Source organism: Dermacentor albipictus, chromosome 3 (assembly GCF_038994185.2).
Source record: "Dermacentor albipictus isolate Rhodes 1998 colony chromosome 3, USDA_Dalb.pri_finalv2, whole genome shotgun sequence".
NCBI classification, from domain to species: domain Eukaryota; kingdom Metazoa; phylum Arthropoda; class Arachnida; order Ixodida; family Ixodidae; genus Dermacentor; species Dermacentor albipictus.
Window position 1 is genome coordinate 35,326,098 of NC_091823.1, and position 26,845 is coordinate 35,352,942.

The 26,845-nt window shown below is 48.9% G+C and overlaps 1 protein-coding gene across 2 annotated transcripts in view; it reads left to right on the top strand.

Annotated features, from left to right (window-relative positions):
- Positions 1-23,553, top strand: part of LOC135902729 (uncharacterized) — a 198,957-nt gene extending 175,404 nt beyond the window's left edge. Inside the window, exons 2-5 of one of the 2 annotated variants that reach the window (XM_065432951.2) lie at positions 6,466-6,685; positions 17,553-17,746; positions 21,477-21,784; positions 22,405-23,553. In XM_065432951.2, coding sequence (XP_065289023.2) covers positions 6,466-6,685; positions 17,553-17,746; positions 21,477-21,784; positions 22,405-22,629 — 947 coding nt within the window. In that variant the 3' untranslated portion in view covers positions 22,630-23,553. The remainder of the gene's footprint in view (positions 1-6,465; positions 6,686-17,552; positions 17,747-21,476; positions 21,785-22,404) is intronic. The other variant, XM_065432958.2, reaches the window with a different exon arrangement.
- The last annotated feature ends 3,292 nt before the right edge of the window (positions 23,554-26,845 follow it).

Sequence of the window (26,845 nt, forward strand, 5' to 3'; positions counted from 1 at the left end):
ACAGAAGGAAAGCAACGAAAAAAAAACCGCCTGTACGTTAATGTTCATTGCTGCCGAGGCCTTTGTAGCAGAAGATAGAACATGCGCTTTGCAATTTAGTTGCGTGAGCTCTAGTTGAATTTAACGTCACACGTGTTTATCTCTCCAGTGTTCTGATATCACGCAAGCTTATTACCTTTACCGTACGACTAAAACAAGTTTAGGCCTGTTCGCGACATATTACAGCTTAAGGCATACCGGAAACGCGGAGGGCTAGTGGCTCCATCTTTATGATACTGAGACAAAGCTAGAGCACACAAAACTATAGTTGCAACGATCATGTTCCGCTTAGCTGCTAGTGTTATGGCGTCGGAAGAAAAAAATATATAACATATAGTGACTTTCTTTTTCTTTTCACAAAGAACACCCATTAATCAAGAGAAAATGAGACATCCACCCAATCGTAGCAATTGCTACAAAGGAAACCCATACGGGTTCCTCGAAAGAATAGCCTCGCCAGGCTTTTCGAGCGAGGCTTTTCTTTCGAGGAACCCGCATGGGTTTCCTTTGTAGCAGCTGCTACGATTGGCTGGATGTCTCATTTTCCCTTGATTAATTACTTCTGTCCACCTTGCGGGTTTCCACAGAACTGTTGCGTAAAGGACACCCACGATACGCAAAATTGTTCCTAACACGTCATACTCAGAAAATAAAAAGAAGCCTCACAAGACGCAGCTACCAGCGCTGCTGCCATAGGGTGTTCCGGTATTTCGTAAACGACCAGAGTATACGGATAAGGTACACTTAACTGTCTACTATGCGTGTGGTTGGGAAACGAAGTTCCGCCATATATATTCATTACTTCACTTACACTGCAGCCCATTCGCCAGACAAAAAGAAAAGAAAAAAGCAGACGACACTGCCGTGCACTGTTTGGAAGCGGCCAGAATGCGCCGCCGTAGGCGGCCGGCATAAATCAAGGAAGCGTTCCTTCCGTTGGTGTCCTCCTACGCGTACGTGCACGCTAGTACCTAACGCGAATGACGATGTCGTCTATATTCATCGTGACTGGTTGGGACTTCAAAGCGCCCAGCTCGCAGTCCCTTAGCATCTCTCTATGAATGTGTCTTTGCGTTCGATTCGGTACGTCGAAAAGCGCTTGTGAAGACGGCGCTATATTTCGTGTTTTGCGTGAACCTGCATCCACACCTCTCATGTTGACTTCAAAGAGTGAGACGGCGTAACTTGATCCTTTCTGCGCAACATCGTCTGTTTGTTTCTAGACAAGCGCTTGTTAATGGAGAGAAATGCAATAATCCTCAGGATATTCGGAAGATGACACGCGTGTAATTTAATTCCGTATTTGGGAAGAACGCTGCAGTTTTCTTTTTGTGAGAGCATTTGGAATGCTTGAAAGGACAGCATGATGAAATTGCATCTAGCAGAAACTTCAATAGTGTTCTGAACTAAGGCCCTTTGATCCCGCGTACCAGCGTCACCAGGCCAGTCATAGGGGGAGACTCGGCTCGCTCATTAAGGGCAGCGTTAAGTGCTAGAGTATCATGTTTCGGGTGGACGTTTCAGAAGCCCAAATGTTCAAAACTTATTCGTATGCCTTCACTGTTGTGTCTGTAGTCCCACTAGGACAATAAACCCCACATATAATAGCTTTCAAGCTGTCACTACTTGCGGGACAGTGAGTTAGTGAATGAATGAATGAATGAATGAATGAATGAATGAATGAATGAATGAATGAATGAATGAATGAATGAATGAATGAATGAATGCAACTTTATTTGGCTATGTGCAACGTTGCATCTTTTATAACGGTCGGCTTGCAGGGCTCGTTATTGCCGGAGAGGAAACGTCCGTTATGCGCAGAGCTTTGCGCCAGATGTTCATTATGGCTCTGATGAGTGAGTATTCTAGCATCCAGCGGGCAGTGAGGCTGCGACAGCAGGTTGTTCGTTTCCTTTCCAGGAGGCGTTACTTCGTTATACCGAACGCTTCCGCGTGCCTGGGAACCGCGGTTATCAAATTGCCCACCACAAAAATGCGTCGGCTAAAGAACTTACGCATTACGGCCACTAATAGACGGCACCCTCTACAAACTCCGACCAAACGAGACCGCGAAAGAACCGAATGAAGTCTACCTAAATTGAGACCGCGGATGTCAGACGCGCGGTGGCTGCTCTCAAGTGGCATGCGAAACACGAAAAACAAACTAACAAACAAGCAAACAAACAAAAGAACGAAGGCACGCGGCAGCGGGCCACACTGTCAGGTGGCCGGCGGAATGCGTCGACTGCATTCCCGCGCGAAACCACACGCTGCCACGCAAAGTCGATACACCGAGCGCACTCGCTTTGCCGCCAAACACAGCTGCGCTCCGCGTAGTTGCGCGCGCCGTCCACCCGCCACCGCACGCGCGGAATTCCCTCCAGTTAGCGGCGCTGTAAACGTACTTGCTTTAATCGTGCCTACGTGCCTCCGGAAGTCTTTCCGGCTACTCGTTTCGAGTGCCTCCACCTCCCATCTCCTACTCGCCGTCCTCCTCTCTCTCTTTTTCTTTCATACGCACGCACGCACGCGCTCACCTCTGCCCTCACCCTCCTCTTCGGTCTTCTCTGCAAGGCTCCTTTCCCAGAGCTCTGTCACGGCCGGCGCAGAGCAATTTACAACGTCGGCGGTCTGAGCGCGTAACGCTAGCGATAAATTCTATTTTACTCACAAGCTAGGCGGCTATCTGAATGTACACAGCCGCGCTAACATACATTTTAGTCATTCCGGACGCGAGGAACAAGTGCGGAGGATTGCTGGAAAATTGTTTCGTGCTGAATATTGGACGGTGTTCTTGCAATTGTGGTATATTCTTCGCGAAACCTATGCGCGTGCAGCGATAACAGTTTATTCTACATCAACGAAAAGCGCCCGCTAAAGATATAATCTCGTTGAAACCTACGCGACGTCCTAACTAAAATGGACAAATAAAAAAATAACAATTATAAGCTTTCTTCTTCTTTCTTTGTTGAATCCGAGGGTGCGCTATCAGTGTTGCTCCGGGCAGCCTGCCCGTGCTCTTTATGCTAGGCCTGTTTTACCTAGCTAGTGAAGGTTAATCAGCTTTCTTGTTGAATTATGGGTTTTACGATGAAAGCATCAATGATAGCGAGCCCCTTCTCAGACGTCAAATAGAACTGTATGAGACCCGCCATATTTTATTGTTACTGTTTTTTTTCCTCTTTTTATTTGTTGGGCCTAATTAGAAGAGACGTGGAAAGGAAACGAGTACCCAACATTTCTCTCTTCTTTTTTCAAAAGAACGAAATAAATGGAAGAGCCCCATCGTGCGCCTCAGCCGTGCTGCTGCTCTCAAACGCGGTCAGGTGCCCAAACTGAGTCGCTGCACTCGCACATTCGTGACTCGGCAGAACGTGGCGTCCCGCAACATCACGCCAGAAGCTGGTCGCACCATCAAGCCAGAGGCTGGACAAGCAGTGTCTTTGTAAACAAACCCCCGCAGTATAGAAGGGCACGACTCCTCCTCTGTATATATATATATGCGTACCGGTGCTTTCTACGCATCGTCTGCACGTACGGTTTACTGCTGCTCGTCCCGCTGCTTCCGCCGGAATGGTGGTGGAGTGCATTGCGGCAGCACGTAAAGGTCGGCCGTTTCCCTGCACATATTCCACATCGCAATGCAGGCGAGCGTCCTTTTTGAAGCGTACAAGCCGAGGAACACGACAGTTGGTGTGCTTGGAGTTGTTGTTCTCTCTCCTCGCTGCTACCTCTGCCTCTTCGAGAACGCCGCGCCGCTAGCACTACGAACGTGACCGCAGGACCAAGCACGTTCCTCGAGTCGCCTTCCCGCTCACTGTTGTGCCGCTGCCAGCCTTGTATGTTCTGATCGATCGCGTTGTTTACACGGCGCAACTGTTTAGCGCCGCATCGCAGGCTAATTTGGACGAGCTTAGAAAACACTTCAACTGCGTCGATTCAACGCTGCTGAATCCTTTCTTTCTGTGTGTACGTTCGTTTACCATTGTACCAATAGCACTGTTTCAGTAGCAAAAGTGCGCCCTGTTCTCTGTCGACAGTTGTTACTTATTTTCTCAAAGACTTAAAAATTGGAGGACGCTTAAGCTTCGCCTTCAAGAGTGGAACGCGACAGCGTTCCCGTCGACCCGCTAAGGGGTGTAAGACAATGGGCTACGGCGCAGCGACTACGCGCCCCGCATCGGACGCGGTGAGCGTCGAGCAACGCAGCGTTCGGCGCGGCAACGAAATGTGCGCCTGAGCAAGCGACGCACGGCTGAGCCTTAGAAACAGCTCGTTTCTAAGGCAACACCGCATTCACTACAGGCGCTTTTGTACCGCTTTGAAGCATCGAAGACACGGATGGCGGTAACGCACGCCGATATGAATGCGCGCTCAGCACGGGAAAATTTTGTTGAAAGCATTATTTTCATACGTGAGATATATCGTGTACAGGCAGATCCGCCTGACTGGTTGGGTATTCTTGATGAATTAGTGAATTTCAAGAAATTTTAGCTTGTCACGTTGGTCCAAGTAGGCCAACGTGTTTTGATGTATGTATGTCATTTTGTGAATAAAGAAAAAAAAAGAAAAACTCGTGGCTCAGTGGTAGCATCTCACACTCCGGAGAGCCTGGTTCGATTCCCACCCAGCCCATCTTGCAAGTTGTTTTTTATTCATGAAGTGCCTGCTGGGATTTATCGCTCACGGCCAACGCCGACACCGACACCGACGACCCCGGCTTTTCTGCGACACGCGCTCCTTAATGCTGTCGCGTTAAAATGTTTTGTCTGCCACCAGTCTTCGCCCCCTTTGACTGCAATAACCATTAACAGCTGTTGTAGGCTCCGTTTACCTTCTTTATTGTGATAGCAATTATATGGACACTCTAGGCGCATTTTTGCCGTCGGTGTCGCCGTGAGGTTCCGTAAACGTCTGATGGCGATAAAACCGTTTCCGCGCGCCGTATGCTGTATGTGCGAGTGAAAACGTGTGAAGGTAGGCCGGCGAACGCGGTTCAGTCTCGCGAGCGAGGTCCGCGGGCCGTAAGCGACGATAGTGATCTAAAGAAAGGAAAGACGCTTGATTCTGTAACCCGTGAGGGAGCGCGGTGAAGCGTCGAAAAAGCGCGCGCTCTCCTGTGGCGCGCGAGTCAAGGGGTGAGGCGAGGGAGGAGGCGCGTTCTTCTCCGGCGGGTGCTACGGTACCTCGATGTCCTACTGCCCGCCGCTCCGTACAGGCTTTCTCTATGGTACAGAGTCAGCACAGAGTGGAGACAACGGCGGCGTCTACTACGGCGTTGGCCACGCGAATCGTGGACGCCGTAGTAGACGCCTTTGGTGGACGCAGCAGGGACGCGTTGCCGGCGCGAGTGTGTCTTGAAAGCGGTCGGAGACGTGGCTGATGTGCGCGCCCACGCGGGCCTCATCTTCAAAGCGATCTGCGATGTTTGCAGAGTGTGCGTAGTGCCGGTAGCTTCGTATGCACTGTGCTTTCGACGTTTCGTTCGCTTTGAAGCGACAGACGCACGGATCTCAATTGGCTCGCGGCTACTGCCGCAATTCCCATCTCCAGCGTTTTCACAGACAGTTTCCGCTGCCATTGAGCGAGATGTGTTCATGTTCACCTGTTTAGTTAGTAAGCGAATGTTACCAAGTTTATACGGCCGCTAAAACTACTATCCTTACTTCGTACAGCTATCCACTAATTTGCGATCGCAATCGGTGCTTCGCCTTTCGGGCGAAACTGCGACTTTTTTTATCGCGCGTCGAAACGGTAGATTCTATTGAAGCTCGAGCAGAATCTTGTTTTGAGCTAGTCAAACCGCCGTGAAGCGTCCTGTCCCGTCACCGTCACGCCACTAGTGGCCATCATGAGACAGCGTCCTCCCACCGGTTTCCACTAAAAGAAATGGGACGTCATGAAGACCATCGACCAACGTCACCGGCGCGCCATTTTTTAGGAAGAACCATGTAGAAAACTCAATCTCAGTGACGGACACCGGTGGCGTGACGGTGACGAGACGAGATCTTGCTCTGTTTGCCTGCCCTCGTCGTGTTGCGCGGCTTTTTACTTTTCGACGTATAGGCGATAGTTTACGGAACAAGCAAGCAGACTTGATCGATTAATGACACCACATCTATATATGGTTGAGTGATCTACTGAAAATCTTGTCCATTGATTGATTGATTGATTGATTGATTGATTGATTGATTGATTGATTGATTGATTGATTGATTGATTGATTGATTGATCGATCGATCGGTCGGTCGGTCGGTCGGTCGGTCGGTCGGTCGGTCGGTCGGTCGGTCGGTCAGAGTCGGCTCGTTGTCTAACCAACTGGATTGTCACCGCTGTGTCGAAGGTTCTTTCGCCCCGCCCTCCTCCCCCTCTTAGCGGGTGGGTGGCCAGTCATGTGGCCATTACAGCCGCGCGTCCTCTCCGCAGCCGCCCTGCAGCGAACGACGAGCGCTGTGCGGCCGGAGGAGCAGGAGTCGGAGGAGGAGGAGCCGTGGGCCCCCGTGAGCGCCGTGCTCGTGCGCTGGAGTCCGCCCGCCGTGCTCGTGCGCTGGCGGTACCGCTACCCCGCTGCTGCTGACGCCGCCGACCAACAGGAGGAGAAGGACGCGCTGCACTTCCGCGTCTTCTACCAGGAAGTCCACGACAAGTGAGTGTGCGCAGGTCATGGGAGCTACAGACTTGAGTGCCCGACTATAGACATCCTACACCTAAGTTCTCTCACTCCCTCTTTCACTCCCCATTCCCCTCCCCACGTGTAGGGTAGCAAACTGGACTCAGTCTGGTTAACCTCCCTGCCTTTCCGTCTTCCCTTCTCTCTCTCTCTGGCGCTGCGATCGTTCGGCTGCCGCGGGAATGATGGCGAATGTACGCGGATTTGTCTCGTCTTCGTGCTTTGCGGCTTCAGACGTTATTTATGACGCTTTATCTGTCTATATTTCCAAGCACTCGCGGTTTCATAACAAGAGCAAGCCAAACAGTCCTTGCGCGCATGCATAACGCAATATTTTTGGTGAATAACTTCTATTTGCAAGTTCACAATTTTCCTGGCACAATCTTTAATGCCGGCAGGACTGAGTTTAGGCAAATCCGTGTAGAGCTAATCGTCCCCAAACTGTCAGAACCGCATATTTGCAGCTCCCATTGACACTAGCGCCAGGTTTCTATAGTAATTTTTGTAGGAAACTTATGGTGCAGGTATCGTGGTCTCCCTCTATTCCTCTAGTGTATTGCACTTTCTATGTACCTTGGTTAACTGTGTCGCATCAATCATGAAGTGGAATCCACGCCACGACTCAAGCCTCGAGTTTTCGGACGCGCTATTAGACAGCTTTAGTTTAACTTTAGCGTAACGGCGGGGTTAAGACAAATCGCGTTACCGTTCCGCAAACGAACTTTACAGGAAGCGAGCTTCAGTACAGCGTGATAGCGTACTTCCCCTGCCGGGACGTTTTTCAATTATGCTTGAAATTTCGTATGCAAAATACGCATAAGTGATTTTGTCTACTCGCAAAGCCTCCTTTGCGCATCCGAAAAGTGTGAAACGCAGTGCAGTGGCAGCCGGGAGCACATTGTATTTGTACTTTCCATGTCTGTACAAGCCCACCGTCCATGGCCTCCGTGATCTCCCTATATCAAAGGCCATGTGCTGTCCCGCCTGTCTCTCGACTTTGCCGATAGGTGGCGCCGTCACTCCGAAAGTTTCTTGTTTCTTCTTCTTTTTCATCCCGGAAGTTTATTTTTATTTTTTCATCCCGGGAGGAATCATCGCGGAAGTCTTCCCAGAAGCATGTGCCTGCTCTGGTAAAGCTAGGAAAACGATGGAACATGTTTTATTAGAATGTGAAAATTGAGACCCAGCTGTCGGTTTACGCTCCCCTGGCCTCCTTGAAGCCCTTGAGTTAAGGGATAGCAGTGGGAAAAGTAGGGAAATCACGAACGACAGAGGTGTACAAAAACAAAGTTCCCTATAGCGGTTCAGAAAGTCTGATACTGGGAATTTTTTGTGTGCGCGCTTTTCTTTTTTAGGAAAGGTATAGGACATTAGGCAAAACAAGAACACGAATTTGGTGGCGCAACCCACCGCCCTGTTTCAAAGAGGGCGCTCATAGCATCCATCCATCCATCCACCCATCCATTTCTCTTGTTAGACCTTGACGCGTTGGAAACGACAAGCGATCTCGAAAAATCCGCGAGGTTATGCATAATAATCAGTCGTTGAAGCTGCCCGAGAAAAAGCGAAAGCCGTTTCCACAGTCATTTTCTGCGAACGAAGTGAGTTCTACAACAGCAACACCAAATTCAGTCCGAAGCGGGCGGCCAGGGCCGCCGCCATGTTTTTATGTAAACTGTATAAACCACGCAAAAACGTAACGGTAAACCTGAGAACTAGTGGGTATTTACATTCCTCTATTCTGTTAAGCCCGCTATTACGCTAAAAGCGCTTAACTAAACCTGTCTAACTACATTGTGCGGAATCGCTGCCGACAGCAGTCACGGGATTATATAGGGCGGCGAATTTGGCGCTATCCCTGGGAGGACCATTCATATTTAAAACAGCGCCAAAAAAACATGGACAAGGGAGGACACAGGACGAGCGCACGTGTGTTGAAAACGTACAGTAATCAGATGGGCAGAGAAATCTTTGAGGCATTTTCAATGCGTCAGCTATAGGAGCCACCTGCGTTAGTTCCCCTTCCACAGTTCTTTGTAATAAGGAACTTAAGTTCCTTAGAAGTTTAATCAGTTTGGCCCGTGTCCACTACGTGGTTGGTTACATTTGCATTGTTTAATGTTATTGACGCATGCGTAGCAGTAGTTGACCAACGATGACTCCTTCCCTTTCTTCTTTTACTCTCTTTATGCCCGTTGCGAAGTGTGTATTTTTGCGCAGGCTTCAATAAAGGTGTTCTTGGCAGTCAGCGCTCGTCCTGTGGCCTCCCTTGTCGGCGTTTTTTTGGCGCTGTTTTAAATGTGGATGATCCGTACCAATTAGGTCGCACCCAAGCCCTTCTGAGTCCCGGAAGGAGCCGTGCACGCCCTAAACACTACCTCCAATCTATCTCGAGTGTGCACGTTCGAGTTCTTCGTGCGTCTGTTCGTCTCCACGCCCCAACAACCATCACACGAGACTGCGCTAACTTCTCCAGACTTAATCAAGCAATATATCTATGTTTCTCCTCTATCTAAACAGAAAATTCAAAGTGTACTAGCCGCTACCATCACTGACACCTGGCGCTCGACTACAGCTCCCATAGTGGACTGTGCTAACTAGGGCTTGCAGACCCTATAGCTACGGCACAGATCGTAGTTACCATATTTACTACAGCACGAACTTACCCACCGTTAGGAAAACAACGAAAATAACACAGCGCACAAGCAACAACGGGGACCCAAAGACAGACAACACCACGGCGCTGATGAGACTTGTTTCATTGGTTCCCGTTGTTACCTGCGCGCTTTCTTTTTTTGCGTGATGTTGCATCAACAATCCCAGGTCTCCAGTATTCTGATTACAATTAGGAGACGGGACAGCCGTCGACTCAAGGTTTGCACACACAAGCGTGAGTCAACAAAAGCAAAGTGAGAGCGAACTGTGGGTGTTGCTTCACACTACTGTACGCAACAGCTCGCATCGCAGCCCGATTTGTCTGCATTACTGGCATGGCGTCAGCCGACGCGCGTCCTCGCTATATTACTTGATCCACTCACGCAAAACTAACCCTGTTGAAACTCGAACCCTATACACGACCGTACTCGGGTTGTCGGATACTGTTCGAGACCCTATAAACGCGTCTACAAATTACCGATCCCCCAGGGCGATTTAGGGGGGCAGGCTCCCGCATACTTGTTAAGACGCCCAAATGGCTCTGGGCGAAGCGTAAAAATAAAACCGGTGAAGCGTTCAAAGCGAGCCGGATAATGCCAAGAGAAAGTGCGACAGGCGTTTACTGCGAACCTAACACGGTAAGAAAAAATACGCGTTTCTTAAATTTTGGACTCCCAGCATTAATGAAGCGTTGTGGGAACCCCACGTCGTCGCGAATGAGCCCGCGCATTACTCTCACTCTTTTTTTTTTCTCTCTCCGATGCCTTGAGCATTGTCCTAAGCAATCCCAGCAAAGTGCTGCCTATCCTATTAAGGTTTCTTTCCGCGAAAAGGCGGTCTCTAAGAAGTAAAGCCTCAAAGTCCCCGCGGCACATTGCAGTGCGATGCGAACAAAAAGAAAGAAAAAAAAAACAGCTAAAAAAGAAAAACAAGAAAACAAAAGCAAAGCAAGCTTTAACGACGACTTTCCGTTACTTAGCTCGCGCCCTAGATATCTCGTCGACAAAAGCAAAAATACGCGTAAAGGTTATTTCTTTGTATTTAGAGATAAAACATTGTCTTTTTGATCTCTTTTATTTCTTTACAAGACTACCAGGCAACTCTGCACGCAGGGTAAATGACACGGTGGCTATACCAATCAGCTTAAAGCAATTGCGTCATTTGCCAACTGCCATTATGGTGGGACGTGCTTTATTAACGGAAAACAACACGACGCTGTAATTTAATGCTCTAAGCCTGCTTGACCATCAGTGATGAACTGTGGCCTTTTGCTGTTCGGTCACTTCAGTGTTTTTATTTACGAATACTCATGCTGAGTAAATATGCAACAGGAGAAGCTACAAGTCGCCGGCCTCACTGCGCCAACACACTTGTAAAGTTTGCTAGCAAGAATACATTTATTCGCAGTTTCGGGAGAAGTAAACGGTTGTGCCTGCGATTTCTAAGAGGGACACTGAAGTCGACTGTGGTAGGCTGTGCCTTTACCGTGGGCTAAGGCGCAGTTGTTGATAAATTCGACTTCGCCCTGCCATCTGCTAGCTGCCTGGTTAGCTCAGGTGGTAGAGCGGCTGCCCCGGAAAGGCGGTGGCACCGGGCTCGAGTCCAGGACCAGGACGAATTTTTGTTCAACAGCGAGACTTTCCTTTGAAGTAACCTGTATGTGTTTCCTTTGTAGCGGTGTTACGACTAGGGTGGATGTCTCCTTTTCCGTTTATTAATCGATGCATGTTGCGATTGGAGATGATCCGTGACAAGCACGATTGTTGCAGGCGTTGAAGCACTTCCAGTATAGACCCAGACCCAGAAGCGCAGTGCCTGGCCCCCTGTACAGCTCTCCAATGAGCGATCATGAACTTGCACTCACGCATTGAACAGGAAGTTAATCTCAACGCACGTGAGCTCTGCGCATTATATCTATAGCATACCTTTTGCATTTCCATCGACATTTCCGAAGAGAGGCTACACGTTAGCAGCAATGTTAGCGTACGGTCGCTACACATTAATGTGTCATATGGTTTCAGTTAATGCAGTTTCAGGAAACATAACATTCAACTCGATCAGGTTAGTCGGTACGATCCCATTGTATACAAGGGCAGCGCGAAATTGACAAAGAGTTCTGGACGGACAAAACACAAGCGCTAGCTTCAACTCATTTTAATGCCAGTGTCCATCCTTCGTCAGCAAAGGTCACCAAATATACTCGTATATAGACGCGTTTCTCACTAAAATCGGCTAAGTTACAGCGATCGCGCTTCACTGGTCATTAGTCCATCTGGCGCGCGATCTGTTACCATTGTTTTAGGAAACAGCTGAAGGCGCGGGGAAAAGAATGTTACGTTACGTAATATTCCGGTAATTATGCACGAAGCAGCCTCGACGGCCGGGGCGCAACGCGCCATTACTGCGCATGTCAACTTATACATACCTCTCGCGTTCTTTTTTACGTAGTCGCTGCGCCCACGTTCGCACAGTGTCGCCTCCGCACCCAAGCGAGGCAAGTGAAACTCGACAACGAGTTGATTCCTATGCGCGAGATGTTTGTTATGCGTCTTTACGCGCTGAGATGCACATACGATGACTATAAACAACGCTGCAAGTGACAAGTGTCGTCGACCGTCGTCAGGACACCTTTGGCGGTTCCCGGACGAAATGATGCCGCTCAGACCGAGCCGGGGGACAATATACGAACACAGAACAGCTAAAGGCGTTCTTGTAATGATTTCCATATAATTGGTACGTATGGTGCGTGGTGAGAAGGAAATGCTAATGCCCGAGGGGCGAATGCACAGAGCAACTGCGCTCGCTTAAGAAATCAGTACACTCTATGTGCAAGACAACACAACATGTTGTTTACGGGGACTAACAATTTCTGATTAACAAGTTCTGATAACCAATTAATCGCTTATGGTTCCTGCATGTGTTCCCTTTTGTTATTCCTGTTGTCAGATTGACGAGGGGTGTGCGCGCCCGTGTGCGTGTGTGCATGTGTGTGTGTTTTGGACAGAGAGAAAGAGCAACACGATAAGGTCTGGCGTATAGTGTCAATGTTATGTGAAAGGCCGAATACGTCAAAAACAAATGACAAGTGCGAATAATGGAGCATTCGAGATTTATACGATTCAAGAAAGGACGCGCGCCTGCACTGATATATATATATATATATATATATATATATATATATATATATATATATATATATATATATATATATATATATATATATATATATATATATATATATATAATACACGTAATCGAGCCAGTAAAAACGGGGCATTCAATAGTCGGTCGGTGGAGCTTATACTCTGGGCGAGTTCTCGCAAATCTTTCTCCTGCAAATCTTGACAAACTGCAGATTATGCGAAGCAGTAACTCGTGCCGAATCCACTGAACGTGGAAGAACTGTGAACTGGATGCAAACGCCAAATCCGTAATTCTTGCAGTCGTTGCCGTTGTCGTTCAACGGTCATCTGCATGGGCGTGCGCATTTTTGAAAGCAGCAAACGGCAAACCGCACAGCACTTTGCGTGAGAATGCCCGCTTTACTAGTTATCGCTCAGTTGAGCCCTATGCGTTTTTTTTGTTCATTGTCATTATTATTTCTTCCCAGCGATTACGGCTCTTGCCTCACTTTTGCTTTTTTTTCCCTTCAAGGCCGCGCGCTGCGCTTCCGCCAGCTATAATAGGTCGGCGTTTGTTGTGCACTCAGCCGGAGTAGTGAGAGCGCTCCCCGGAGATCCGGCGGGAGGCAATAAAGCGCCTCGTATAAAATATTCAAAGGACGCCGAGCAGGCTCCCCGTTTTAGACCAAAGCCAATTAGGCGACTCGCATCCATGCAGTGACGGTAGGTGAGAACAACTGCGGCAGGGGATCACGTCTCCTGGGCCGCCGCTGGCATCGTGGAGGCGGCGACGCTTTCTTCATGGCAGGCAGAACGTTTTGTGCTTGCATGTCACGTTCGGCAGAGCGAGGAGGAGGTCCGGTGCAGTCACGGTGGCGTTCAGCATTGTCAGCATTGGCGTAAAGCCGTCATGTACCTTGTAAACAGCGCAAACAAACAAAAAATCAAATCGTCCAGAACTCGCTTACGGTGATTATTGCGAAGAGTCGAAACGCGTCATGGTGACTGCTGCGGCCGGGCTCCTCTGTCGCCCATCCCTCTGAGCATGCTGCGCCCTCTGGCGCCGCCGCCTTGAAGTACGCGCAAACCCAGTGGCACATATCCACGCGAATGGCCCGCGATATTCACACTGCACTATACCTTTGGGATCAGCCCCCATTTCCAGACCCATCTGGGATCCCATCTGTGGGATCGGCCAACAATTTTTGTGGGATAGAAGCAGAGTTAAATAGCTAGATAGCAGAAAACAAAGCTGGTCTGTCAATACCAAGAATGTCATTCGTATTAAAATACTGATACGGAACACCGTCTACGAAGTACAACGTAGTCTGCTAAAGCCTGTGTGTGCCGTAGCATCGATCGCTTTGTGCGATCTAGCCCAACGCCAATCCCTTACGCTTTGTGCGAATTCATTTTGACCATGGCCTCCGATTTATTCACCGCGCCCGATGCGCCGCTCGATCTCGGAGGGCAATGTTGTAAAACACTCATTTCGTCATGTAAAAGGGTGAGAGGATAGATCACGTGTAACGAGAGGAGACGAAGATGTCGGCAGAAAAAAACATGCCCTTGGCCTACTACTCCACATCCATATATAAATTATAAATGGTGACCTATTCTATTTAATGGACACGTTTATTTTTTCTTTCTTTAAACCAATGCGATGATGCTTTTTTCACTATGCGTTCTTTCGGCACGGCAGACACTTGATGGTTGAGTAGCCGTCTCAGTCCGTTTGCTAATTAAACGACAGGTTATTTAATTTTAATTACTGACTTTAGCGTCAGCGTTGCAATTGTAGTATTGGAAGAGGATGCTGGCAGGATATATATATATATATATATATATATATATATATATATATATATATATATATATATATATATATATATATATATATATATATATATAGACGACACCACCACAATTGTGGTGTCGTCTCCCTTCCGTCCTTGTTTGCTGGCGCTAAATATGCTTTCAGTTTACCAACACGCCCAACAAATGGCAACAACCGAGGGGCCCGATTTTTTATTAATCATATCGTAAAAAGCTAACAAACAAAAACACCAAGGACAGCACATGGGAAATTACGTGTACTTACTAATTGAACTAAAGAAATTATAAATTAATGGAAATGAAAGTGAATGAAAAAAAAACGCCGCAGGTGAGGAACGACCCAACGTCTTCGCATTACGCGTGCGATGCTCCACCAACTGAGCTACCACGGCGCCGTTTTCCCGTCCAGTTTCTCGGGTACTTATGTGTTACTACCAGAACTAAACCTGGGAGTGTTAGCCAGTGCCACCACTCACAAACCTTGACGGAGGATGTAGAACACTGCTTGCATACTGTGTTTTGGTACTGGAGCGAACACATTATTTTGTCGACGAATGCCTAAACATATGGCGTTCTTAAATTAGTGTAAGTTGCGCTAGCCTCGTGCAACACCTCTCAGTTATACTGCCATTACAATATGGTCTTAAAATCAGTAAAAAATCAATAATGCAAAATGTAAGTAACTAATTTTAGTTCATTAGAGATCGAACTGAGACGGATACTCGACCACCTAGTGTCCGCCGCGCTGAAGGGACGAACAGTGAAGAATCTTCAAAAATGTGTTTTCATTAAAATAGATCACCTAGTGCACGCGTGTGTAAAAGTGCAGGTGTGAACGAGCGCGCATAGCTTCCTGATCTCGAGACTTCTCGATCAGCGGAAAGCCGACCAGCTGATCGAGATCACTGCTTTCCTGATCTCGAGATCTCTGATCCCGAATCCAGTCGCCGCATTCGCGTAAAATCTGGCGGGGTCGCGTCAGCACGACTGCGAGGGGCGGATTTGACTCGCTCGGACCGCGTGGTGACGTACGCGTATAAACACGGTCGCGTCGACCAGTGTCACGCCGTCTCCCGATTCGGCGCAGCTCGCGTCGAGCTCGTGTAAGCGAAGACGTCGGCTTCCCTTTTCCTCCTGGTCGTCTCTCTCTCCCTCACTATAGGGCAGTAAACCGAGTGTTATTCTGGTCAAGCTTCTTCTCGCGCGTCCTACGATTCCTCTCGTGTCAATCCTGTATGCGGTCACGTGATATTGCGTTGAGAAGAGGCTGGCGACTCTACAGGTTCGAGACGCCGCGTGCGTGCAATCCGTGGCGTGCTCGCACTGAGAGTGGCTAGCGTGTTCGCGTATATTGCCCTGTGCTTGTACACCCGCGTGCTTTTTTGGGGGGAGCGCAGATGCGAGGGTATGCATGGCACACGACTCCATCACCGCTGTCACGCCATGTCCTCGGACGGAGAACACCTGTGCGCAAAGGCTTGGCGTCCACGTTCAATTTCTTCCCTTACTGCTGACGTTTTAGAGTGCCTGTCAGCGAAATTGAAATCTAAGCTCGCTATTCAAAACCAATGCCATTTTTCTTTTTTCTTTAAACGGCAGAAAGAGAACAAAATAAACTGCTTTGGAGTGATGGTTGACGTCCGTCATTCCTTTTTATAAAGCTTGCCATACTTTGCGGAGTTCTGTAAAGTTCATTTGCGTACTTTGGAAGAAGAACAAAAATAGAGAAAGTAAACATTTCTGCGCTCGCACCATGGATAACCGACCACAACAAAATAGTAAATTGCTATGCTGGTGAAGGTCCATGTCAGCACTGCGGCTTACTATGTTTGCAGTTGCGCAATTTTAAAACATGCGTGGCATCAGAACACTGCTGGTACTGGCGCGTGCAGACTATTCTTTGCGTCATCATTTCTTGTCGACAACTATCGAATTATAGGCTGCTCTTCTGGTAGCCGTATTGTACTGCCTTTGCGTATTAACTGTTTGTATTCAAAAATTCTAGTCTACTTTGCTTGAGAAAAGAAAATTTCAAGAAAAAGAAAAGAACAGATCACACGCTTGCTTGAACGGTTAAACTGCACGAGACCGCAATTTCACCGCCGCACACGCATCTCTAAACTAAGCCAACCGTGCGTGAGCGTGCTACTTGGTGCATTTCTCATCCATGCGGACACGCACGCCAGCTATGCCTCGTGCAGGGATGGTTATCGACCCACGCTGCCGGCTCCTGCACATCGCTTCGTGCAAGAATGCGCGCGACGTCGTCTCCGAGCCGGACAGTGCAGCCATTTATCTTCGAGTGGCGTAAAGGCCCGTTCGGTTGGTTGGGTCATTTGCCCCCTTGCCGCGTCTCTCCGTCCCTGCCTTCGAAAGCTTGGGGTCAAAACATTTTCGGCACGCGAGAGGTCGCTCGAGTCTTGCCTCATCGCGACCAGAGACAACTTCCACGCAAGACTGTATCTTGTGGTATGTCTGACTACGGCCCTCCCTTTCTCCATACCTGTCACTTGACGCGAGAGCTAACGGCGCGTCACAAGCATGCGGTAATGTGTTTTCCCCCCATCTAAGAGCACTCTATTCTTGTTCGTGAGCTTCGTCTACTATTCTACACAGTTCAGTGACTGCTATACATGCGATGACTGAGCTGCAGTGCAGCGGTATACGGATGTACCAATTCTTTCCTTCAGCGTGCTCATATTGCAGTGCTTGTCTATTCCTCCCTCTTAATGGACTACTAGAATAATGGAAGCTGGTTCAAACGCCTGATAGAGAAATCAGTCCTTGTAGTCCTTCGGACACGCCACGCCACGCACGGCAGATGGTGCCCTGGGACTCTGTAGATTCAGTTGATTCGACCAAGTGCACGCCAAAGGAACGCTTGTCCCGGCACGAAAAGCAGCCAGAGTGCGTCAGACCAGATCGAAATAAAGAAGAGAGAGAAATTATCAATGCGAACACACGGGGCTGCCCACCACGCCCGTACGTTGGGTCCCTGAGGCACAAAGGCAGCGCTTCGAGCTCTCCGACTCTCCCACTGCGAGAGGAAGATGGGGAAGGTGGAATTTGAGTAAGGGCAAGGTTGTATGCGGAGCAGAGTACGGGAGAACGCATTGCAATTCATTAACAAAGTTGCAACGGCCCCTTGGTAACCGGCAGCACGACGCAGTTTCCTTTGAAGAGCGCCCGGAGTAAACGATCTTCCTTTTCGTCCCCTTCTTCGCGCGCAGGTCGTCGGGCCGCGTGGCGGTGGCCTCCGGCGAGCAGCGCAGCGTGCTGCTGGAGCGACTCCAACCGGAGGCGGAGTACCTGGTGCGCGTCTTCGCCCGGGCCTCGCCTAGCCTCGCCACGCGAGCCAACCGCACCACAGACGCGCCCGTCGGCCTGGTGCGCTTCGTGGCGCCCGGAACTGCGGCCACCGCCAGTGCGTATACGTGTTGGTACTTCCAGTGCACTTCAGCTCCCAGGCTGAGCTCGAAAGTCTAAAAACTGTAACTTATTGTTCTTTGGTAGTTCAAAGGTGTATTCTAAACCATGGCTATATTTCATAAAAACATCTAGCATCTCTTTGACAGTGCCATTCAGCCTTCCCTACGGGCACGCAAAGCGGGTGTGTAGGATTGTATACGTTCGGAATTGTGGAGGAAAGTGCGGCTCTTTTTTTACTATTTGCGCATGACATGTCACGTATATGTGTTGTTGCACGCGCGACGACGCGGCCACTGCTGCTGCGCGGCCTGCGCGAAGCTGCGGTCGGTGACGTGCTCGAGATATGCGGTGGCGCTCGGAGAATTTGCACAGATGCGCCAGCCACTTACATTCGCTCGTTGCCGCGACGTCACGCTTGCGCGACTTAGCGCTTGTCAACTCGCTCGTCCTCGTTGTCACTGCGCTTGAACAACGTTAAGTCAGGGTGGAGTCAAACCTTTTTTTTTTGTGTTCTTTCGTATCGGCGTCGGCAGGCGGGGACAGTGTTGAAGTTGTGGATGACCAGCGAAGTACACAGATAAGATGGACGCACACATTGCTCTGACTAGCAACCGTATGAGTTCATTGCTGCTTGCTTCGAACTTTATAAAAAGAAAGGAAAAGAAAGAGAAAAAGCCGGTTGAGAAGATACAGCAGACTTATCGTGATAGATACAATGTCTCCTACTCGGACAGAAGCAGTGAAGGCGTATACCGATGCACAAGGGTCGTTTTTTTTTGTGCGTCGAAAAGGTGCCAAATATTTAGCGAGCGCTCTGTTCGCTGTGTTTTCGCACAATCTGGCACCTGAGGAAATCTACATGACACCTGCGCTTGCTACAGTGCTAGGCGAGATTTCTGCCTATCGAGCGCTTCAAAGAATTTGCGCGTGTTCCCCTCCGACAGTCGTTTATACAATGACCCGTCTAGCACGCGTACCACCGGCTGCATGACAACGCGTAATCAAGTATATAGAGAACATCGCCGTGGCATTCAACATACTTTTCTTGCGTGGCTTTTCTCGCATATTTCGTTTACTCTTTTTTATCCTATTCCCTTGAATATACCTGTGTACAACACCAGAAGTGCCGAACTCTGGCATGTTTCAACACGTACAACTTTCTTATGGTTACCAAAGTCTGTCGGACACTTTGCCACGCTTGTTGAGTGACCTGCATACACTTGGTATAGATCTGTCTGATACCGTTGTACAATTTACATAAGTTGTCTCCCTTATTCTGGGTAATTTTCTTTTATTCTCGTTTGTCTATTCGAACGTAATACGCTCTCGTACGCTTTGCCAATTTGTGTTCATCAACTGTTTTTGTTTTGTTTTTTCCTATGTTAAATTCGTGTTTGCTAAGTTATCTTGTCTTCTTTTTTAACCAGCAGGACATATGGACATTTGCATGTTTATATTAATTCAGCTTCCTGTGGGCGTGATCATGTAAATTGCTTTCATTATGTCGTGTTGTTCACGTTTGACTGTGATGCAGAATGTTACCAAGTGATTTTGTTTTGCGATGATTTTGTATTGTTACTGGGACAGGCTGCTGAGTGCTACATATGTTGAAGGGGCCGATGGGCTCGTCAAGCTGCTTATGCACCTTTTTTTTCCCCCCTGGGTCTTCCCCATGCACGTAATGGGCAAATAAAGGAACTTCAAACTCCAAAGCATTCCACACATGTTTTGCAGCTAGTTAGGAGCACTAAAAGAGAAGCGTGACTCGATCGTGCCCTAGTAACTATCTTTCTTTAATACGTAACACCTAATTTGCATACAGAATTGCTGCAACGCTTCTGTTATCGAAATTGTCAAGATGCTTTTGCTTTGTTTCGTTTCTTTTCGGAGCCTTGACTTCGGTTAACATACCTTGTATCACACTCTGTAGCACGCCTTCTGGTGCCTGAAAGCTGTACGAGTATTCAACTCTGAGTGCGCATGACCTACTCAGTGCTCCACCTATAGGCATGATGTCGCTATGCCCCTCTTTACTAATTTCATGCATGCCGTGCTGAACGGTAGAAATCCCTTCTATGAATGCGGTGCATAGGCCCAGCAAACATGCGTGCTGCCTAAAATCAACTCCAAGTCTAGGAATTTAAGTCTGTCTTCGGTCGGTAGTTCCATCGTGAGCTGAAACATATTTAGCACTTGAGTGATCACAGTTGTGGGTCTCGGTTTCTTCGGCACATTAACAAATTGTCGCCGGCGCATCTGAAGGTACGCATACCGTGTCCGTGTCAGACAGGCGTGCTGCTGCGCATCTGTCGCAAGTGGCTTGTAACAGGTACCTCAGTAGGGGCCCGAGGCAATGCAGACCCCCTTGTCGTTGTATTTAGAAACTTTCGTTGAAATGTACGAATTCAGACTGCAAATAAAATGCGAGCAATTCTAGGAATTTACTCGCGCTAATACCTGTAGAGAACTGAAACTTCACGGGGCCGTGTCGTTCGATGCAATCACACAGTGGGCCATGCTGTAAAGAATGTTATGGGTCTTTCACCTCGAGCGAGAAGCCCTTCACGTGGGCATCGCTTGGACAGTCGCTTCTCAGGTAATCCGAGACTTGACCGGGCTTCTTGACGAGGTGCGGGTCATCCACCGCGATGACCGAGAGGGGGTAACTATGTTTTGCAGCACCGTAGCACAGAGGCCAGGTGCGCAGCGGTTCTGTGGGCGGTCCTTGCGCTGAATTCTCGAGCTGTCGGCGAGTATAGTCCAGCTGCGGAGAAGCGTGGCGCGTACGCTGTGGTGTAGGCGTGAAGGGTGGACCGATCAAGTTTCTTTCGTGGTCTAGGACACGCCCTCCTCGTTACAGATTCGTATAAGAGAAACAACGTTCAAGGATGGGTATAATAAGCGAGAAGTTGCCTAAAGTATCGTGCGAAAACGATACAGTCGCGACAACTTCAAGGAACCCAATCATGAATTAGCGAATACGCTGGTAGTCTGCAGCAACGGTTGCCGTGATGAGAAACGTCGATACGATCGAGTCTGCGTAAATATTCATAATATTGTGTTCCTTGCTAGTCAGAGGTGCTAGTAGCAGGGGTAAGAGGAAGTACGCATTCTTTCTGCGGAAATGTGCGGTAGATGTGTGGCCCGCTTTGGTAGTATACAGCGGCGGCATGAGTGTGTCGTAGAAGGATTTTAATGAAAGCGGAAAATGGGTCAGCCCTCCTTCGTGCAGGCCTTGCTGCTTCAGACGGAGTGACTGAAATGACGTAAAGAGGAGAAAAGGAAATCGAATATTTAAGCACTCGTAAAACTCGGTGTTTGTACTTGTATGCCCGTTTCCTTCTTTTTTTTTCATTTCCTGCAATAGCTTTAGTGTTGCCTTAACCTACTTCGCTTTCTTCAAAGCAAAAAAACGAAGCCGCTGGAACTACACTGATAAACATGTGTCGGTAACATCCGCGTAATGTCGGATCAGGTGTCACGTGCTTAAATAATGATGATGGTAGCAGGTCGATCACACGCCCTCCGATAGGGAAGGGAGATGGTGCTAGCTACACGCATATCTAACCTTGCACCTACAGGCAGGCAACGGCTTCGCCCGAGCACCTCCTTCAAAATATTTGGTACAAGTAGGCCACGGAGTTAAATGTGGCATAAGCCAGTCACTCGTCACTAACGCTGCCAAGAGGGCTTAACAGGCCTACTATACTATGACGCATGCGCAGCAGCATCAACAGCAGCAGCAGCAGCCACCAATGGCAGCAGCCCCAGCAGCAGCAGCAGCAACAACAGCAGTAGCAGCGGCGCGACGGCGACGGCGGGGACCGGAGGCCCGTACTATCGCAGCGGTGTGGTGGCGTCTCGGACCGTGGTTGTCCGCGACGAGGAGATCGTGATTGTGGTGCTCGTGCTGAGCGTGTGGCTGGCCGTCATCCTGCTGTTCTTCAACAAGTGGGGCAAGATCCGCATGTTGGAGCCCTACCAGCCACAGTACCACGAACAATTAGAGCCGGACTCGCCACCCGTGCTGCAGGTACGCGCCGATGACGGCTCGCTTTGGCCTCGTGCAACAGCGATTGTCTAGTGTATGCGCGGACCACGTTCACTGTTTCACTAAGCCAAACAGTGAAACGATGAATTCGCTGTAAACAGTGGATGGAATGCACGGAATCTGCCCACATAAAAGACTTCTTCCAATTTACCAACTCATGCCGGTCTGAGGCAATCCGGATACACATAACTTAAGTACTCTCGCATGCCTTGAGGCAATGATTCCACTCTTGCCATCCATTTTCAATATTTAGGCAAAACCATTTCGACACCAACAGCAATACTACTACTACTACTACTACTACTACTACTACTACTACTACTACTACTACTACTACTACTACTACTACTACTACTATTGCAAAGTCCGTCTAAATATTCAAAAGGTAGTGCCTCTTACCAGACGGGAAGTGCTATAGTTCTAGCAGTAGAAGTAAACGCGTACAACTGTGAAAATCCTACGCCTTTTTGTTTGTCTGTCTGCGCGAACAGTGACAAGTTAACAAACACTTTACGATCCGCGAACCCTGCTCGAGTTTGTCTCGCGCCAAGTGGCGACGCCGTGCCTCCTCACACCACGTGATGCCGTCGTGTCCCGCGCAGGTGAAGAGCGTGGTGCTGGAGCGCGAGCTGCGCCGCCTGTCGTCCAACGCGAACGGTAGCAGGGCGGCCGCGCTGCACCGGCTCCATCGGCTGCGTCACAACTCGGTGTTCGTGGGCAGCCAGATCCTGGTGCCGCTCTCCCGGCGTGCCAAGAGTGCCGAGGACATCAAGTCCATGGTGCTGCAGATCGAGCACCAGCCCAGCACGCAGTCCACCGCACTATGAGACTCCGAGGGCCTACGCTCCTGCCGTAGGCCGCCGCCACACTGCTGCGACTCCGCCCTGTTTCCCGGGGGACGATTCGATCGCTGTTGACAGAGGGGAGCACCGGTTCCTCAAGGGCATGATGCCTGTTGTTGTTCGGTGGTGTTTTGCGTGCACCAAGAGTTCCGGAAAGTCCCTGCTGGTTGGGTGGGGCTGCGTTTGTTCGTCGCCGAGCGCACAGGGCTTCGTTCCGATGAATCCGATTAGGAGATGTGTGCGATTTACACCGTGCACGACAGTTGCGTTATAAGATCGGTGAAACAGTGCAACACATAATCTGGGCTAGTATCTTTGAATGACGTTTGAAGGCACTCGCGCTAAACATCAAAAGCAATCATACGCTCTCGCATACCTCTCCGATGAGCGAGAGCAAGTAGCTAAGCTATACCAGTTGCAAGTGCCGCGGTCAGAGAAACAACCACAGGCACGTAAAAGTGTGTATCGCTTCAACTCCACCTTAAAGGCTAGCTTGTCAACGGGATGAGGAGTTGGTTCGCGGATGCCAATTCAAGGCCAATGCTCGCAGTATATCGTCAGGTGCAAGACTGCTGGACAGACGGAATGGTGCCTGATCAAGAAGGATGCAGGAAGACGTAGTATCAAGCAGGCTATAGTATAGTGTACAGCAACACATCATTTGCGAACGCTTCATTTGCAGTGTTATTGTAAAGACATCGGTATCTCGGTGCAAGTACACTGGAGCCTAAAGGTCGCCGCTTTTCGCGTTTATTGAACAACCAGGGGAAGTATTCCGTCCACTTGGTCTGCTGCTGAGGTGTTGATCGTCTATGGTGGCTGGTGGCTGCGGACGTGCGGCGCAGCCCAGTAAATCAGAACTTCAACAGCAGACGAAATGGATATGTCCACTAGGCGGACTCTTATACAGAATGTCTGTCTGTCAGAAGACTGTCTCGGTCGTGAGCGACACTGCGGTGGTTATGCAATGACTATTGCCTTTTCGTTGGCCTAATGTAGTCGCACAATGCGTATTCCGGTGGTGCTCTCAGGCTGCGAAAACGTGCAGCAAGTTTTGATACCCGAATCAAAGCCTTTGTATGAAACCCCAGCCCCACGTGACTATGTGCTAAACGCGTCTCTGGGGCCACTAGCTAGGCCGTCCTCGCGCCCTTTGGCGATAGCTGGCCAGATGCGTTTCCGCCACGGAAAAGAAGCTTTGATTCCCGCAGCAGAAAACGTTCTACGTCAATAACTTTCACTGCTACCAAATTTATCATGAAGTGCAGTAAGTTTACTGTTTTTCAAGACATTCTTCTAAGTCCGAAGATACGGCAAATCCAGAAATTAAGGTAACACCCTATCGACGATGTTTCGGCAAAACGATAAGTTGCCACGTGTCAAAACTTTAAGGGGGAACACTGTTGTGTCGTATTTTGACATTTTTCGAGTCTTGCCGACGCACAAAGTTTCAGAGCGGACTCTTTCACTCACTTGGGAGAACTTTAGACGATAACAACGCGCTGGCATTCCTATGGGTAAAGAGGTGAATATTTTCTCCCGAAATCTGTCTTCCCGGATGCAAGTATAAAGATCTGGCTATTGAGAAACAAACTGGATATCATCCGCAGCAGAGATGACCCAAAACCCATGAGTGGAAGAGTTCGAATTCAATTGCTTGTCACAGCTGCAGATTCGCACAGATAACGTCGCGCAAACAATCGCCCTTGATACGCTGTTTTTCTGTAAAGACATCGTGTGGTCGAAATGGAAATCCGTATGCTGAACGGCATCGTTTAGAAGTTGCTACACCGTACTTTTTCTTTTACTTTTTCCGTACTTTTCTTATACTTCATCTTGAAAAGGCAGCCCCGAGTTCACTGAGAGAATGCGGCGTTTTCCGAAAGTTTTCATTAGAATCCGCGTAGCTCTTCCTTCGAGGTTCGTCGTGCCAGCTGATTCATTTCTTGCAGTGCCCAAATACAGCTGCTAATTTATTGTTTAAGATTTCTGTTTGCTTTTTTCTGCGCCCATGGCTTAAGCACAGATTACACGTTGCTGAGCCACGTACGCAGAGGCCGTTCCTCGAGTTAGATCAGGTGCCATTGTCTGTTCGCGCGCCACTAATGAAAGCACTTCATCATGGGTATCGCAACGAAGATCTCGTGCTGGTGCGCATGCATAATTAATAAGTTTATTCAGTTCTTAATAGGGAACGGCGCACTACCTACCCTACCTACCTTTCTCTCTTCGTTTCTCTCTCTCTCTTTATTCAGTTCTTAACATAGTGCCTCATTTAACGGCGTTGTTATTATTTTCCATAGATCAAGCCACCTCGAAAGTCCACAGGTTCATTGCCTCGCTTTTCCTTTTCAGCTTTTAACGCTTTCACTCCAAGTGGAAAGAGGAATGATTTCTTATATTGTACATTAGTTCTTCCTCTCATTGTTTCTTGGAACATTCCACTTCGACCATCGATAGACTGCATGCTGGCCCGATTAACTCCCTTTTATCGAAAGACGAAACAACGCTGATGGGTGTGGCGAAGCGCGTCCTAGGTGACGCACAAAATCTTGAGTGCTAGCGAGTGCGACTGGTTAAAGCGCATCAACTCAAGCACTCAAGTTGAGGACTGCCTCACGAATTACGCAGTGAAGAGCGCAGCCAAAGCGACAACCGTTATCTTTCTTGTGCAGCGCGAAAATGACGGGCGACGCAAACAGAAGCACAGCGCAATGCTACAGCTTTGCGTTTCTGCAGCGCCTGCTGTGATCAACGGAGGTCGCACAAATGATGTCGCTTCCATGGGCTTGGCGTTCCGAAATGTACGCGTCTCGCTTGTTTCGGGCTACCCAAATAAGACAATCCTGTGCGAGTCCTCTGTATAACCTATTGTACATGTGGAGCGGTTATACTGTGAAATTCGTTCTGCACAAATCCAACGTCGCGCGGGGTATTATATTGGCGACGAGCAGGCATGCCACCACTAGGGATTGGTGAAACTAACAGCGAAACGCGCAGCATACCTCTTCCCCCTTAACTGACTCGCACTCTACACTCCAACACTCTTAAAACGGTTGCACCCTTTGGGGTGTGTATTTGTCCCACAACAATAATCGTCATCCGCCTTGCTTGCGTTTCCTTTCTTGAAAACTCGGCTCTCGCTACTTTCCTGTCGAGAAGCTGCGTCACGCTGATAACGCGCATGCCGTTCTTGACTGGGAAGTACCGGGCTCGCAGCGTTAAAGAAAGGAAACGCGGGCAAGACCGATGACGATTATTGTTGTGGGACAAGATAAGCCCCAAAGGGTGTAAATTTTTTTAAGAGTGAAGAAAAGTTTACACCCTTTGGAGTGCCCCTTCTGCCACACAACGATAATCGTCATCTGCCTTGATGCGTTTCCTTTCTTGAAAAAGCCACGCCCGCTACTTTCCTGTCGGGAATGCTATCATGCTGATAAGGCGCATGCCGTTCGTTACTGGAAAGTACCGGGCTCGCAGCGTTAAAGACAGGAAACGCATCAAGGCAGATGACGATTATCGTTGTGTGGCAGAAAGGGCACTCCAAAGGGTGTAAACTTTTCTTAATGTGTAAAGAAAGTTTACAGCCTTTGGGCTGTATATTTGCCACACAACGATAATCATCATCTGTCTTGCCCACATTTCCTTTCTTGAAAACGCTGCGCTCGTTACTTTCCTGTCGAGAATGCTCTGCCATGCTGATAACGCGGAAGTACCGGGCTCGCAGCGTTAAAGAAAGGATACGCGGGCTAGACAGATGACGATTATCGTTGTGCGGCAAATATACACCCCAAAGGGTGCAACTGTTCTTACACTCTAAGAACAGTTTACACCCTTTGGCTTGCCCCTTCTGCCACACAAAAATAATCGTCATCTGCCTTGATGCGTTTCCTTTCTTTATCGTTGCGAGCCCGGAACTTTCCAGTATCGAACGGCACGCGCGTTATCAGCATAGAACAGTTTACACCCTTTGGAGTGCCCCTTCTGATAACGCGCGTGCCGTTCGTCACTGGAAAGTTCCGGGCTCGCAGCGTTAAAGAAAGGAAACGCATCAAGGCAAATGACGATTATCGTTGTGTGGCAGAAGGGGCAAGCCAAAGGGTGTAACTTTGCCTAAGAGTGTAGAATGCGCGGAGTGGAGGCAAACCGGACTGATCCGGGATACCGAGAAAACTAGCGGAAGTGACGTCGACTTCGGCAA